General features: G+C 35.8%; 1 protein-coding gene across 1 annotated transcript; it reads left to right on the forward strand.

The window, feature by feature from the left end:
- Positions 1 to 4,782: 4,782 nt before the first annotated feature.
- On the forward strand, positions 4,783 to 14,471 carry LOC143564567 (uncharacterized). The gene is made up of 4 exons (XM_077051801.1): positions 4,783 to 6,891; positions 7,516 to 8,979; positions 13,279 to 13,534; positions 13,603 to 14,471. The coding sequence occupies exons 1-4, from the start codon at positions 4,783 to 4,785 to the stop codon at positions 14,127 to 14,129; spliced, it is 4,356 nt and encodes a 1,451-aa protein (XP_076907916.1). The 3' UTR covers positions 14,130 to 14,471.
- Positions 14,472 to 15,183: the final 712 nt, after the last annotated feature.

The raw sequence follows: 15,183 nt of genomic DNA on the forward strand, positions 1-15,183 counted from the left end.
TATCGGCATCTGTCATAACCCCAACGGCTTAAGTTAAGACTTCCGCTGTGTTAAGTTAAGATTTTCGGGGTGTGACAAATTTTACCCGACCTATTAAGGGTTAGACTAATCAATTTCTCCATCTTCTGGTCAAAACTAGCTTTCGACTAGAAGACTTTTTTGTTAACCACAAAATTTGGAGAATATTGGTCGGAAACCGACTTTAGATTTGAAGTTTGGATTCTGAACAGTACCAGCTTGCTTAAATATATAAAACCTTAAATCTTGAGTTATGGATATCCGTTCGACGCGATTCCAACGACTAAATGTTCGATTTTGTTAATATATCTACTGTAATTTTGTAGGAATTTTTGGTTGAGTTTGGATCAACAACTATTTTATTATAATTTTATTATCTCTCGATCGCTTTAATTGCTAAGGTGAGTTAATCACTACCCCTTTTTCCATCTTTCACTTTAAGGGGCAGTATGCGTACCAAAACTCATTTATTTACATCACATCTCAATTTAAATCATTAATCATGCATTGCTTTTTGTGTTGTATGCAAATTGATTATTATGCGCAATGTGTATTAATTGTTTATTTTATTGTATTTGGAGAGGACCATCACAATTTATCTCATTAAGTATGATCATACGCCATCTTTGTAACCAAAGCCCGTTTCTCATGGCAATGGTCAAACGTCACCTACTTGTTACATCAATTGTATTACTTACATTAACACATATGGATTGTTTATTTTATTATTAGTATATATCAAATTGGTGGTTATCTCACTCAACATATTGTTCACAAACTATATTATGTTTACGCATATTGCATGTGCTATATTGGATGATTGATAGTTGACGAAGACATTTAGTTATCAAACTTTAGGTTATTAAATGAAGAAGATAACTGTATTGTTTTCTTTTGTTTATATTCTTGTACTGTAATTACTTTGGATGATGCTTGTATTTGATTTGAATTTTAATAAATTAATGTTAGATATTGTCAACAATTATTATATGATAGTGTCTTGTGAGCCGTGAACCAACAGTTCACGCCCCGACATCCCGCCGTAGGTTGGGGTATGACATTATATACCTGACATGATTTTCTTATTATATTTATTAATTTGAAGTATAAATGGTATATAACATACATGATTATACACCTAGTTTCTACCAACTTAAATAATTTTAAGTATACACGACATATAATATACCCATGATAGTGTGGTCATAAACAAATTATAGGTATGGTTATAAACAAATTATAGGTATGGTAGAGTGAATAGTGTGGTCGTAAACAAATTATAGGCATGGTTATATGCCATTTTAATTACCCATGATATTTTTATTATAAGGTATTTAAATTATAGGTATGGCTACTAAACAAATTATAGGTATGGTCGTAAACACTCGCCTAAAGACGCACTAAAACGCCGATTTGTCATATTTGTCATTTTCACAAAAATATTATTGGTATGGTTACTAAACAAATTAAAACGCCTATTTAAACATATTTTTTTGAGTCTGAATTACGGATGATATTTTTATTTATAAAGTAATAATATATTTTTATTTATAAATTTTACTGTTCACTTACGCCATTTGAAATGACATGAGTGAATAGTATATTAAATAGTGTGTTAGTTTAAATATGTGGTCAAAAGAGCATGCATAAAAAGGTGTCATAAAAGTCACTGTTCATTTCCGCCATTTGAAATAACGAAAGTGAATAGTATGGTAAAAAGGTGCCAGAAAGGTCATGTCACGTCATAAGTTGTCGGTACTGTTCACATCCGCCATTTCAAATGGCGGAAGTGAATAGTTTTGGTCAACAGCCCTCGTCAGATGTGTCAAGATTATACTGTTCACTTATGTCATTTCAAATTGTGGAAGTGAGAAAAATGAATAGAGGCAGCCTATAAGGGGTAAAAATTGTGTTCCGCCATTTCAAACGGCGGAACACATGGTTTATATTTCACTTTCGCCATTTGAAATGGCGGAACACAAAATAATAGCCAGGTCACCAGACAGTTTCTGACAGGTTCTCCAATCATGTTCGGTTCCGCCATTTCAATGACGGAACACCTAGAAACCCAAAAAAATTTCCTCTCTCCTATAAACCATTACACCCCTTTAATATTTCCTATTTATAAATTTTTTTTTCTTTAAAAGCTAATGGTATCATCATGAGTTATGCTCATGGTTGTTTTTCCAAATCATGGAAACAGTATACAATCTTTTAAATTAATTAATTAAATGAAGAATTAAGAATGAAACATGATCTTTTCACTGATTTAGTATGAACTTCAATTTGTTCTTGTTCCTCATTTTGTTATTGTCTCACACCATCAATTTGGAATGAATTTCATTTGGAGGGTCCCTATTCATGGTTTGTCACACCAACTCCTAGGTATACAATGTTGTGAATTGCATATTTTCCAAATTGTCATTCGTTCCTGGTAAAACTTGGACTTGGGCAAATATGTATAAAGTATAATAAATTCTAATTATTTTCATTTTCATTTTCATTTTCAACTAAAGTTGTTTAAAAATATATAAGAAATTGAATTAAAATAAGAAATTTTACACCCTCACCACAACGCGTGGGTGTTAATATTAGTTGATAATAAATGAGATAGTAAGGTAGGAAGTTAATACACGTGATTTATACAATTTTAATACTTCTCAAAGTAGTATTGTTTTCAAGAAACATAATGCAAGCAAAACTCGGATGCTAGCATGGATTCCGATCATGTCAACATAGTTGGTCTGAGTGGGGTTGTGGGGCGCGACGTGTTCGCGCAGTAAGATAACTTAACTGTGAAAGTCACCGTTCGAAAAAAAAGAAACATGATGCCCCCTCTTTAGTCTAAATACGCAATATCTATATATGTTACCAACTTATTTTAAAAAATATGATAATCTAAAAGTGTGTAAACCGATGTTATTTTAGTAACCATGAGAAATACATAAATTACATGTACGTATTAAATTAATAATATAATGAAATATTGAGGTACAAGTCATCAACCTTATGTATCACACTTAATAAAGTGTATAAATGATTTATATTGTTTTCACATATCTAAATATTAACCATATATTATTTATGAAAAATAATATATGAGAGAAGGTTACTATTTGAATTCTTGTTCAGTTTAACGGTACCGTCACAAATGAACTAGTTGACTAAAAATTTAAAACGCATAAATAACAAAAGAAAGTTGTACGTATATCATGTTAAGTAAAATATTGATATTTTATAATCCAACGGTGGTGGTTGTGGGTAAAATTAAAATACAAAGGACAACAAAAATAAGAAGGGTGAGAAGTAATTCAGTCAATTGATCTTAGATTTGAACGGCTGAGATTAATTTAATAAATAAAAATTGATAGAAATGGCATGAAGGTAATAATCCATTTTTGTTGACTTTATCTCTCCACATGCAAGACACATGTCAATTCCCCAATCATTTTAAAATATCCATAACTTTTTCATACGACATTATTTTTTTGTTAGAAAAACTCACCATAATAATATGCATTTTTTTATCTTCAATATTAGTATCATATTGTTATATAAAAATAAAAAAAATTAACGGGTTTTTTAATTGTGTCTTTTTGTTGTTCATTGTGTAATATGTTGTTTCCATTGTGTTTTACGTTTCAAATCATTGTGTTATATATATTCACCATTGTGTCTTACGTTTTAGGTCATTGTGTTATACGTATTCACCATTGTGTCTTACGTTTTAGGTCATTGTGTTATACGTATTCACCATTGTGTTTTACGTTTCAAGTTATTATGTACATGTATTAATCATTGTATTTTATGTATTAGATAATTTGTTGTTATTTATCATTATTTTTACATATTATTATTACACAACGGTGTTATTAGTATTTAAAAAAACATAATGATGAATTGAAAGACACAATGATGAAAAAAGACACAATGATAAGCGAAAAGACACAATGGTGTGCGAAAAGACACAATGACGTAATTTTTGTTTTAAATTTTATATAACAAAAATCATACTCATATTAAAGATAGAAAACGCTAGTTATTATGATGATTTAAAAAAAATATCATACGAAAAAGTTATAGGCGTTCTAAAATGATGGAGGTATTAACATGTGCTTTACATGTGGAGAGAAAATGTGTACAATTACCTCTATACATTTTTTCTTTTGATTCCCACTTGACACAAATCAATTATTTATACTTTCTTACGCTTCTTATTTTTGTTACCATTTGTTGAATTACTTGATCCCTGTGTGGTTGTATAGTATAGTAAAGATACAGCCTTGACGTGGTATTTAACCAATTTCCTCTCAGCAGCAGTAGTAATAATAATAATAATAATAATAATAATAATAATAATAGTAAAACAAGCCGTAGCCTAGCCACACTTTCTCTTGTTCTCTCTGTTAAAAAAGAAATATTAAAAAAAAAAGAAGAAAAGAAAAAGGTTAAAATTAAAATTAAAATTAAAATTAAAATTGAATCCCAAATGATGTTACTTGTGAACAAATTAGGGTTTCCAATCGAAGGTCTGGTTTTTGGGCGTATCGTTGAATCAGCCAAATTGATGCTTTGATCTTCACCGTCTCGATCTTATCTAAGTCAGGTACCTACCACTTGGTTTTCTGTAATTACTTGGGGTTTTGTTTTTGTGTCCACGTTCGCTCACTCGCTTATTTGTGGCCTGCAGATCTGCAAGTGGGTTTAAGTTATGTCAGAGATAGATCAATCGCCGATTGGTTGAATTTTATTTAGGGCTTGTTGATGGAGATCAGTGTAGGAGGTAGTAAAACAGTTCTCTCGTCCGACACCGAAGCCACTAACTGGTTCGGGAATGGTGATGATACAAAGAAAAGAAAGAATATTATTACTAGTAGCTTTCAGGAGGATTTCACAAACACTAATAATAAAAGGATTAGATATAATAACATACTAGATGATAATGATGATCTTCTTGCTGAAGATGACAACACAAACGGCGGTAGCGCTGGTGTACTCATTCCCAACCGTCCGCGTGGATCGGCTGACCGGAGTAAGAGCCTGCTTAATCCATCTGCTTCTGTTGAAAAAGTTGCTATGATAAAGGATGAGGTTTCTCGTGGCCGTGACGCTTCTACACCAGAGACTGTTAAGCTAAATGGGAAGGTTGGGGTTAAGTCTAGAACAAAGGAGAAGAAAGTTGGTGATGCTTCTAAAGGTAATAATAGAAAACTGGGGTCGGCAGCGGTTAATTCGCCTCGTCGTGCCAACGGTGATGGCTCATTTGCTACCAAAGATGAGGTCCCTTTAAGCAGTAGTTCATTGGGTTCTAAAGATGAAGTTAGCAAGTTAAATAAAGATGAGGTAAAGGAAATTTCACAGAAAAAGGATGATCGGATGGGTAGTTTAAACGGAGACGTTAAGAGACACAATGCTAAGGGTGTGGAAGTAGACGGGTCGGATGGAAATCAAAAGAAGGAAGATTTAAAAAGAAATGGTAGCAAAAGAAAAAGGCAGCAACGATCAAACAGCGGGACTGTTGCAAAGAAGGTCGAGCCATCATTTGTTTACCTGGATCCTGATGATGATCTTGAACAAAATGCAGCCCGGATGCTCTCGTCTCGTTTTGACCCTAGTTGCACTGGATTTTCTTTAAAACCTCCAAGATTGTCTGCAAATGAAGGTGAGGAGGAAAAACAGTCTGGTAGTGAAATCCCCATGGCTGCTTCTGGTGAGGCTCAAGACAGAGTATTACGCCCGAGGAAACAACATAAGAAAGGCAAGGGCACATCTAGAAAGAGGCGACATTTCTATGAAGTACATTCTGATGACATGGATGCTCACTGGTTCCTCAACAGGAAGATTAAGATCTTCTGGCCTTTGGATGAAAGTTGGTACTATGGGTTGGTAAATGATTATGACGCAGAAAAGAATCTTCATCATATAAAATACGATGATCGGGATGAAGAATGGATCAGCCTTGAAAGTGAGAGATTTAAACTGTTGCTTCTTTCTAGTGAACTTCCACATAAGCCAAACACGTCTGTTCACATGAAGGACGATGCCTTTATGGAATCAGAACCAATTATCTCATGGTTGGCTCATCATCGAGTGAAATCATCAAAGCTAAGTACTTCCCGAGACGTGTGTAACATGACGGAAAGAGAAAATGATTCACCAAATTGCACTTCTGCTTTCTTTAACGCATCAGTTGAAGATGATAGAAGTAATAACGGCAGTGAAGGACATGCACCAATTGTTTATGTCCGAAGGCGGCGATGCCATAGGTTTAGTGATTCTGCAGAAGCAGCACCTCGGTCCCTGAGTAACACAACACATGTGGTGAGGTTAGATGCAACATGGTTAATACAATGTGAGAAGTTTGAGATATGCATACCGCTTTGGCCTATGCTTACATACTATGTCCTCGGGGAGGATATATTATGGCTGCTTCACAGTGTTGTTTTGCTTCAGTTCGGCACTGTGGTTACCATGTGGCCTACTGTTTTCTTAGAGGTTCTGTTTGTTGATAATATTGTTGGGTTGAGGTTTTTTCTCTTTGAAGGTTGCTTAAAGCAAGCTCTCGCCTACATTTTCCTGGTCACGAATGTGTTTTGTAGACCTGAGAAAGACGAGTCTATCAACCATCAAATTCCAGTCACGTCAATAAGATTTAAACTTTCTTTCTTTCAGAACTTTAGAAGCCACAAGGTTTTTGCATATTATAGTTTCTCAAAAGTGAGAGATTTTGACTGGCGGTATCTTGATTCTGAGTTCAAGCCACAGTGTTTACTCTCGAAACACCTGTCTCTTTCTGAGTGCACATATGACAACATTAAACTACTGCAAGGTGTAACACCAACAAACCACATACCTTATGCTTCTCAAACTGAGGTATTAGTCTCTTCTAATAATTTTGTTGATTTAGTTCGGTTCATAGCAGTCATGGCATGTGGCTTAAGCACGGCGCTTCAATTTTATTCGTTACTTATATATCTTACACCACATACGTAAGTTTAAATATTGTTTGCTAGTACTGTAATGAAAAAAATGCAAAATAACAATCATGTAAAGATACAAAAAATACCCAGTCCTTTACCATTGATCCCTTGCCAAGTTGCATTTGTGCGATGATTAGGAAAACAGAGGTTCCAGTGGTATGTTGATTACTGATATAAGCTTTAAGAAGACGGAAAATTGATAGTTGATGCCTGGAAAACAACATATTGGAACCTTTTGTCATTACATGCTAAAAAAAAGGAACAATATGTTGATAGTTGAAAATTAGAAACTTATATACGCTAGAGAAGTTAAATCTAATCACGTGATAGCAAATTACAATTTGGGGGGACAACAGATAGATTGATTTACATATTAAGTGGCGTATAGAGAATATAAATATGCTAGGAGAAGAACTTGTACGCCTGAGAAATGTTTTAAGATGGTTGATTAGTTGCATTTTGAAATTTGAATTTAATTTGAAGAAGTATTAACTATCAGAATATATCTATCCTGCAGGTTTTACATAAGAAGTCAAACCGTGGTGGTGCTTCATTGCTCAGTAGCTCTAGATCATCCAAGCCGGTACCTGGGATTCGAACAATTTACAGCTTGAGACATGGAAATGTTCCTCCATTTGCTCTTTCATTTACTGCTGCCCCAAATTTGTTTATTAGCCTACACCTCAAGCTTTTGCTGGAACGCAGTATTCTCCTTGCAGCAGCAGATGATGGTGGAGATAATGATAATGACGATGATAATCGTAGTCAGTTAGGGTTATCTTCAGAAAGCTCTTCTTCTAAGAGCAGTAGTCATGAGTTACATCTTGCTGCCATTGATCCAAATTTCAGTGAAGCTGCTGGAAATTCACAAGGCAATAAAGTTTCACCTACATCTAACTTGAAAGGTCTTATTTGTGTTGAAATCCCGACATCGGATGAGGTTCTCAGGGCCCAACAGTATCATGCATCTGACCTCGCTTGTGATGGCATCATTTTTAGCCCCAACCAGCATTCAACTGGCCTTAAAACAAGTTCTTGGCAACATCCGTGGGGCGATAGGAAGACAGACTTTTTTGGCAACGGGCCTAAGAAGCCAAGGACTCAGGTCCAGTACACATTGCCTTATTCTAATAAGAATAAAGGCCATAATAATCTTCCTTTCCAGAGAATTAGGAAAACCAATGACAAGAAGATATCTTTGTCATCATCAGACTCTGCTGCTGCTGCTAAAGGGGGTGGCCCACGAAGAAACCTTGAGCTGGTGGCTTGTGATGCAAATATATTGATCAACGGTGGGGACAAAGGGTGGAGAGAATGCGGGGCCCGTGTTTTCTTGGAAGCTGATCAGCAGAACGAGTGGAAACTTGCAGTGAAATGTAGCGGGGAGTTAAAGTATGCATATAAGGTGCATCAGGATTTACAGCCCGGGTCAACAAACCGTTACACACATGCTATGATGTGGAAAGGAGGGAAAGACTGGGCACTTGAGTTTCCAGAAAGGAGTCAATGGTTTGTTTTCAAGGAGATGCATGAGGAGTGTCATAATAGGAACATACGTGCAGCATCCATTAAAAATATTCCTATTCCCGGTGTTCGGCTGATTCAGGCTGATGACCATTCTCATCAAAAGGAAGGATGTTTCACTCGCACCCCCTGGTACTTGCGCCAGTTCAGAGATGACGTTGAAATGGCTATGGATGCATCACGTGTTACGTATGACATGGATAGCGAAGATGAAGTATGGGTTTGTAGGAGCAGGGGTAAAGAGGGTGATGATGGTATAATATCTGATGAGCTTTTTGAGAAGGTGATGGATATGTTGGAGAAAGTTTCCTATGCTCAGAAGCGTGATCAGTTTTCTTCTGGGGAAGTTGATGAGCTCATTGCCAGAGTAACTCCCTTGCAAGTTGCAAAATCCATCTATGACCATTGGCGGGATAAAAGGCAAAGGAAGGGCATGCCGTTGCTTAGACAATTCCAGGTTTGTATTAACACACACTCATACACATTATATTCACTTATATGCATTCTTCTTTATTAGTCTTGCTTTTACAAAATCTGCAAATCATGACCAAGCTGGAAGGCCTGATCTAACTCTTGCCATTAAGACATTTTCTTACATTGTTATTGCATTTGTATTTCTGCATTAGTTAAATTATTATAGAGTAAAGTGCCAAAATCATCCTTGAGGTTTGGCCAACTATGTGACTTTCTTCCAAAAAGTTTCTTTTTTGTGACTGGACCATTAACGTTTCCCATTTTTTGTCAATTACGTTCAATCACTAACTATGTTAGTTTTCACTGTTAAGTCGGGGGCATTTAAGTCTTTTCACCAGTTGCTTATACTTTATTGATTAATTAAAGAAAAACATTTAATTAATTCTTCTAAAAAATTACCTAAATTAAGCCCTCCGTAATTCTTCATCACCCCCTATCCCCCATCGCCCCAATCACCCCCTATCCCCCATCGCCACAGTTCTTGTATCATCACCTCAAATTATGTAAACCTATTATGCCCACCACCTCACCTGCAGCCACCCGCCAGAAACACCACATAATAGCCGCTGCGTGCCGATCTAGACAAAAATTATGAAATAGACGATTAGAGTGATGCACTGGAAAAACGAGAACAGACAAAAACACGAGTTTTCAGGTGGCCAGATCTGAATAAAAAATACCGTTCAGACGACGGTGGTTGAGAGTCTCACACGGGAGGCGGCGGAGAGAGAGAGAGAGAATAGAGAATGGCGGCCGGAGTTGCTGATGTGGAGGCTCTGGAGGTGGTGGTGGTGTTTCCATGGAGGACGACGGTGGTGGTTGGACCACAAGAATCTGACTACGGTGGCTCTTGGGAGCTGGAAAGTCTAGGCTGTGTGGTATGGTTGTTCTTGGTGGCCGAAGATGACGCTGAAAACGTGGTGGGCGGTTAAATTCGGGGATTGCAATCGTTCAAAGGTTTTGGGGATAACAGGTTGAGACAGAGGGGGACAAAAAATGAATAAAATAATAAAGTAAAATGACTATTTTACCCCCGACTTAACAATTTAAAATAAACAAAGTTAGTGATTTGGACGAAATTGGCAAGAGTATTATAATCTCAAGGTTTCATATGCAAAAAAGCACGTTTTTGGATGAATTTGGCATATACTTAACCAAACCTTAAGGACGAAAACGGCACTTTACTCTAAAATATAAATTGCTTTTCATTTTAACAAGTCCAGCCGCATAGTAAAATTAGACTAGTAGAGATGTTAATATAGTTATTCTTAGCACCTTATTTTTTTAAAATTTTTTTTAATTATTATCTTATTTTGAAGAGAATTGATTCAGAAATATATCAAAATTTAATCCTGCTGCTATGTTGCTTACATGAGAACCCCCCCCCCCCCCTCTCTCCCTGAAACAGAATGTCTTTACAGTATACTCTTTTGATTGAGCTGAAACTCTTTTGTATGCTAATCATAGTTATTAAAACCGCTGCGCTTTGGCACCTAGGTGATTTTTAGGCGAAATCGGTGGTCCACCGCCTCCGCCTTCCATAACTGAAGGAGCTAATTTTGGAGGAAAGTTGGCAATTCCCTATTTATTTTACTCTCTTTTTATCTTGATTTATCAACTTACAAAAAATCATCATATATACAAAATTAACTCTAATCTCTCTCTTCTCTCTTTATAATGAACTCTAATCTAGCTTCTCTCTTTATAATGAACGACAAATGCTTTGCATATCACAAAGCAAAGCAAGAGCACGATGCCATGATTTTATAAATAACACAATACATGCTGTTAGTATTTAGTCATGTTTATCATAATTTGATATATAAAATAATAATAGTTATATAAGTATATATTAAATATAAAATATTACTTGTGATATAAGTATATATTAAAATTTAATATATAAACTATTATTATTTTATATATCAAATTATGATAAACATGACTAATACTATGAACTGTTTCAAGAATGAATCTTCATTTTCCTATTAAGATGTTCTACTTTAGTCAAAATTTTGTTTTTTTTAATGTGTGCTTTTTTTCCACCATATCATCGAAGGCCCATCTTGACAGCCCACTGAAAGACTATTGCTCGTTTCACTCCCCCCAACGAAGTGACGCTTGAGGCGATCTTCAAGTTCGTTGTATCTTTGCCCGTCTTCTATAACCGGTTTGATCAGCTCAAGACCTCACGACGTTGTAAACCCAACTCACGTACCAATTGAATCAGCAAACAACCGAACCAAAATCGGGCGCTATTTTGCGCTTTTATTCTGGGCGCTAGGCGAAGCCTCAACGCTTTTGAGCGCTTATCGCATTTGATAACTATAATGCTAATTACTATACTGTCATCATATATCTTGAAATTTTGGAAGCATCAAATCTGATATGAAAATGACGATATTACTCAGCCGCTGTGTCTAATGATTTGTGAAGATGAGCGTCGTTTCAGTAGTTTAGCTCATCTAGATGAGTGTTATATTCTGGCTAAATGCTTTCTGTTAAGGAGTTTAAGATTTGGATTGTAGGCACATATTTCTTAGCAGTTGGAATTTCAAACTTGGCACCTGATAAGTTTAAGTTTATAAATTTCAGCACTTGCTAATGCCACATTGTTGCGAATCTCTAAGTCTTTAACATAAATGTTTGAAAGTGAAGGGTTCATTTCAAAGTTCTCATTAGTATGCTTTTGTCTTTTTTCCTGTTACGTGAAGGTTAAGAAGTGATTTACGTATTAAGAATCTTCATTGATTTTTTTGTGAAATTAGAATGTTGAATGGCTATTTTGAAAGTTTAGTCCAGTCAGCTAGTTGCAAAGTTTAGCTCATTCAAGTTCTTTCTAAGGGTACGCTCATGGTGCGAGTTGCTTTTATGTAGATTTTCTTTTGTAGTAGTTCATTAGAGTTTTCTTTTCTTGTTTGAATTGCATGTGCAGCTTTTTCCTCATCCCATTATTTGTTGTCTGCATAAAGTAAAAAGTTGAGGTCTATTTACAGTAAGTAGTAAATAATCCATTGTTGTTCATATCGTGTCCTGAATGACAATAAATATGAGGTCCATTACACCAATCACTATTTTTCATGATCTTTCTTCTTCATGTCCTTTGACCTCCTTCATAGTTTTCAATTTGTTATCTGATTTGAAAAACGTATTTATGTTTATTGTGAGTTGGATTACATATGTTAGGCTCTATGCAACTAATTCAGTAGTAAATCGAATATCGGTCAAGGACTGATATTTGAGATATCGGTTATTGCGGTGGGATATCGGTAACTTTAGTATCATGCAGAATTTATATTTATACATGTATGAAAACGTAAACATATATAATATTAATAGTAATATCACAAGTCAAAACTCAAAAGTGTCGGTATTTGAAACATTATCTAATCGCAAGCCATGAAATCTTCCTCCGAGTCAACATCAACCAAGGCATCCAAAATATTGGTCAATATCGCCAATATTATCAGCACCGATATTCAGACCGATATTTGAACAGATATTTTGTTTGGGTACTGATAACTGTTTATCACCGACATCTCACCAATATATCGCCATCGCCGATGTAGGTTAGGATTAGGGTGTAGTTAGGATTGAGATTTTCTATGCCCATGGGCCAACTATTCAAGGCTACTAGTTCTGTTTTTGAGATCTTCTGTTTGTGCCAAGTTGGTAGTAGTTTATATTTTTTTGCCAACTTGAAGTTTATTCATAGCTATCATGACACCATAAAGATTCTGGCAGTAGCCAACGACAAAAGAGTTTACATTGAAATAGGTAGTAGTGTAGTACACGCCATTACATTGGGTCAATGTGTCTTCAATTTTGTGCACGTCATGTATAAAGTAGCAAATATAGTAAAAAGGTAATAAATAAATAGCAGCGATTAAGGATTCCGTCGTAATTATACATTATACTCGCATAGCCCGAAATAGAAAGTAAATATTTAAGGTAACAAGTATTAGCAGATTGTACTCTAATAAATAAAGTAAATAACGAACCAAGTACATGAGCTAGATATAGATTTTTCTTTAGTTAGCTAAATACAATATAAACCCTAGCTCTGAATTATGAAAAATCTAGTAGACCCTAGGATATATTAATAGAATTAAATGATGATGAAAATCTATCCATTTCAGCTCTAGAGTATCCCATTCTCTACATATTTTTTGGTTTGTGTGTTTGTGCGTGTGTGTGTGTGTATATATATATGTATATATATACCATGTTTCTTTTCTATTTGGAAACAACGGTCTAATCAGGTTTCACCTTTTATCATCAGCCTCCATTGTGGGAAAAGTACCAGCAAACATGCCGAGAATGGGAAAAACTAAAGCCCAAACCAACAATCGGCCCAGTCAACGGGTCCCAGGAGAAAGCAGCCACAGCAGCAGCAGCAGTAGACAAACCACCCATGTTTGCTTTCTGTTTGAAACCGCGTGGGCTTGAATTACTCAACAGGGGCTCTAAACACAGACCACACAAGAAAATCTCACTCTCTTGCCACACCCTAGCTGATCACGACACTCATCATTCTGGTAACCTAACATTTGCAAAAATAATTTGCTGGTATTTGTTCTATATTAATATCATATTTGGTTGGTAGGTAGAAGAGTACATACATATGGGTTTGGAGACGAGAGGGCGGATTCTCCAGACGTGTCTCCACTGGTTACCAAAATGTACTCACCGCGAGACACGGGCAACTTTTGTTTGGACGGTGGTGATGCATCCGACCAACAACTAAGATTCCAAAGCGCTAAAAGCACTGGAACACTCGTATCACCAAGACCGAGTCCCGGTTTAAGAAGACCATCATCAGTGAAGAGAAATAACAGTAAAAAGTTTAATGATTGGCATAACAGTAACAGCAGTAGCAGGGTGGTTCAACAACAGCAGCAGCAGCAGCTTGTGTTGGGTGGGTCTGATCTTGATGAGTTCAGGCTACGGGATGCTTCAAGTGCTGCAAAGCATGCACGTAACATGGCTAAGTTAAAGAGGGAGAGAGCTCAGAAGCTTATGTTGAGTGCTGATCTGGCGATTCATAAGGCTGTCTCGGCTCTAATGACCGCTGAAGCAATCAAGGCTTCTTGTACAGGTGGAGATGATAGCCCCCCGTCTTCAGTAAGTTGATAAAGATAATATTAAATTCAGGTGCAGTTTTTGGTTTAGGCTCCGGTTTGTGCCTGGTTTTGGTACATTTGCTTGTCAGGCGATTTTGAGTTGGTTAGGGGTGTGCGTGGCAATTCTTCTCTTCAGTCTTTTTAGACATTTGATTTGTACAGAAATGATCTTGTTTTGCTTAATTGCCGCCTCACCCCACCCAACCCTTTCGAAAAAGAAAAAAAAGAAACTCTGGTCAAGTTTAGGAATAATAGCAAACTCATATGATTGGCATGAGAATACAAAGGGAAGTAACTCGCAGCAGTAATCTTACCTAAGTTATTGCCTATATATTTTTACTTTTTCCTTTTTTGCATAATGCGGGTCAGGACGTCAGGTCACATGCTTTATGGTATACTTTGAAGTGAAATTACTTATATTGTGCTTGGTCTAAAGCCCTAATCTGAAACCTCTACAACCTATGGTCTACATAAACATGAAAACACTCATACACAGCAGTTAAAAGATATAAAATTACGTACAATGTTTGCAAACATAAAATAGCACATCTTTAGATCATCCTTCCTCAATATATGTGATCCACAAAGATTGAAAATGAATACAAAAAGAATGTCAAGGACGGACATGAAGTAGCTTGTGTTTGTTTATGATCTTTAATAGTATTCAGAAGGTGAAGTTCAGTATGATATGTTATTAACTTTTGTGCATGATCGAATAGTTATTGTTTTAGCTCATATACAGAGCAAACATATGTGTTTAAGAATGTGTGACTTAGTGATCGAAGGAAGGTTATGCGTGTTAGGAGTGATTATGGTGAGTGATTAAGGCAAAGCTTACATATTATGTATGTCTAGAAAATGTAAGAGATGAAGACTTCAATCGCATATGTAACGCCCCAATCAAGCAGAATACATATTAAAAACTAGAGACAATAACATTATACGTATGTAGGAGTTTACACAAGACTTAATCCGGATGATTTTAATATTCATAACACCACAATGCCGATATATATTTATAAAACTAAGAATAATAATTTACAAGTTATGTTTTCATAAATCAA

This window comes from Bidens hawaiensis, unplaced genomic scaffold (genome assembly GCF_021521415.1).
Source record: "Bidens hawaiensis isolate Kalapana, Puna unplaced genomic scaffold, B.hawaiensis_p1.1 tig00022027_1, whole genome shotgun sequence".
Classification (NCBI taxonomy): Eukaryota; Viridiplantae; Streptophyta; class Magnoliopsida; order Asterales; family Asteraceae; genus Bidens; species Bidens hawaiensis.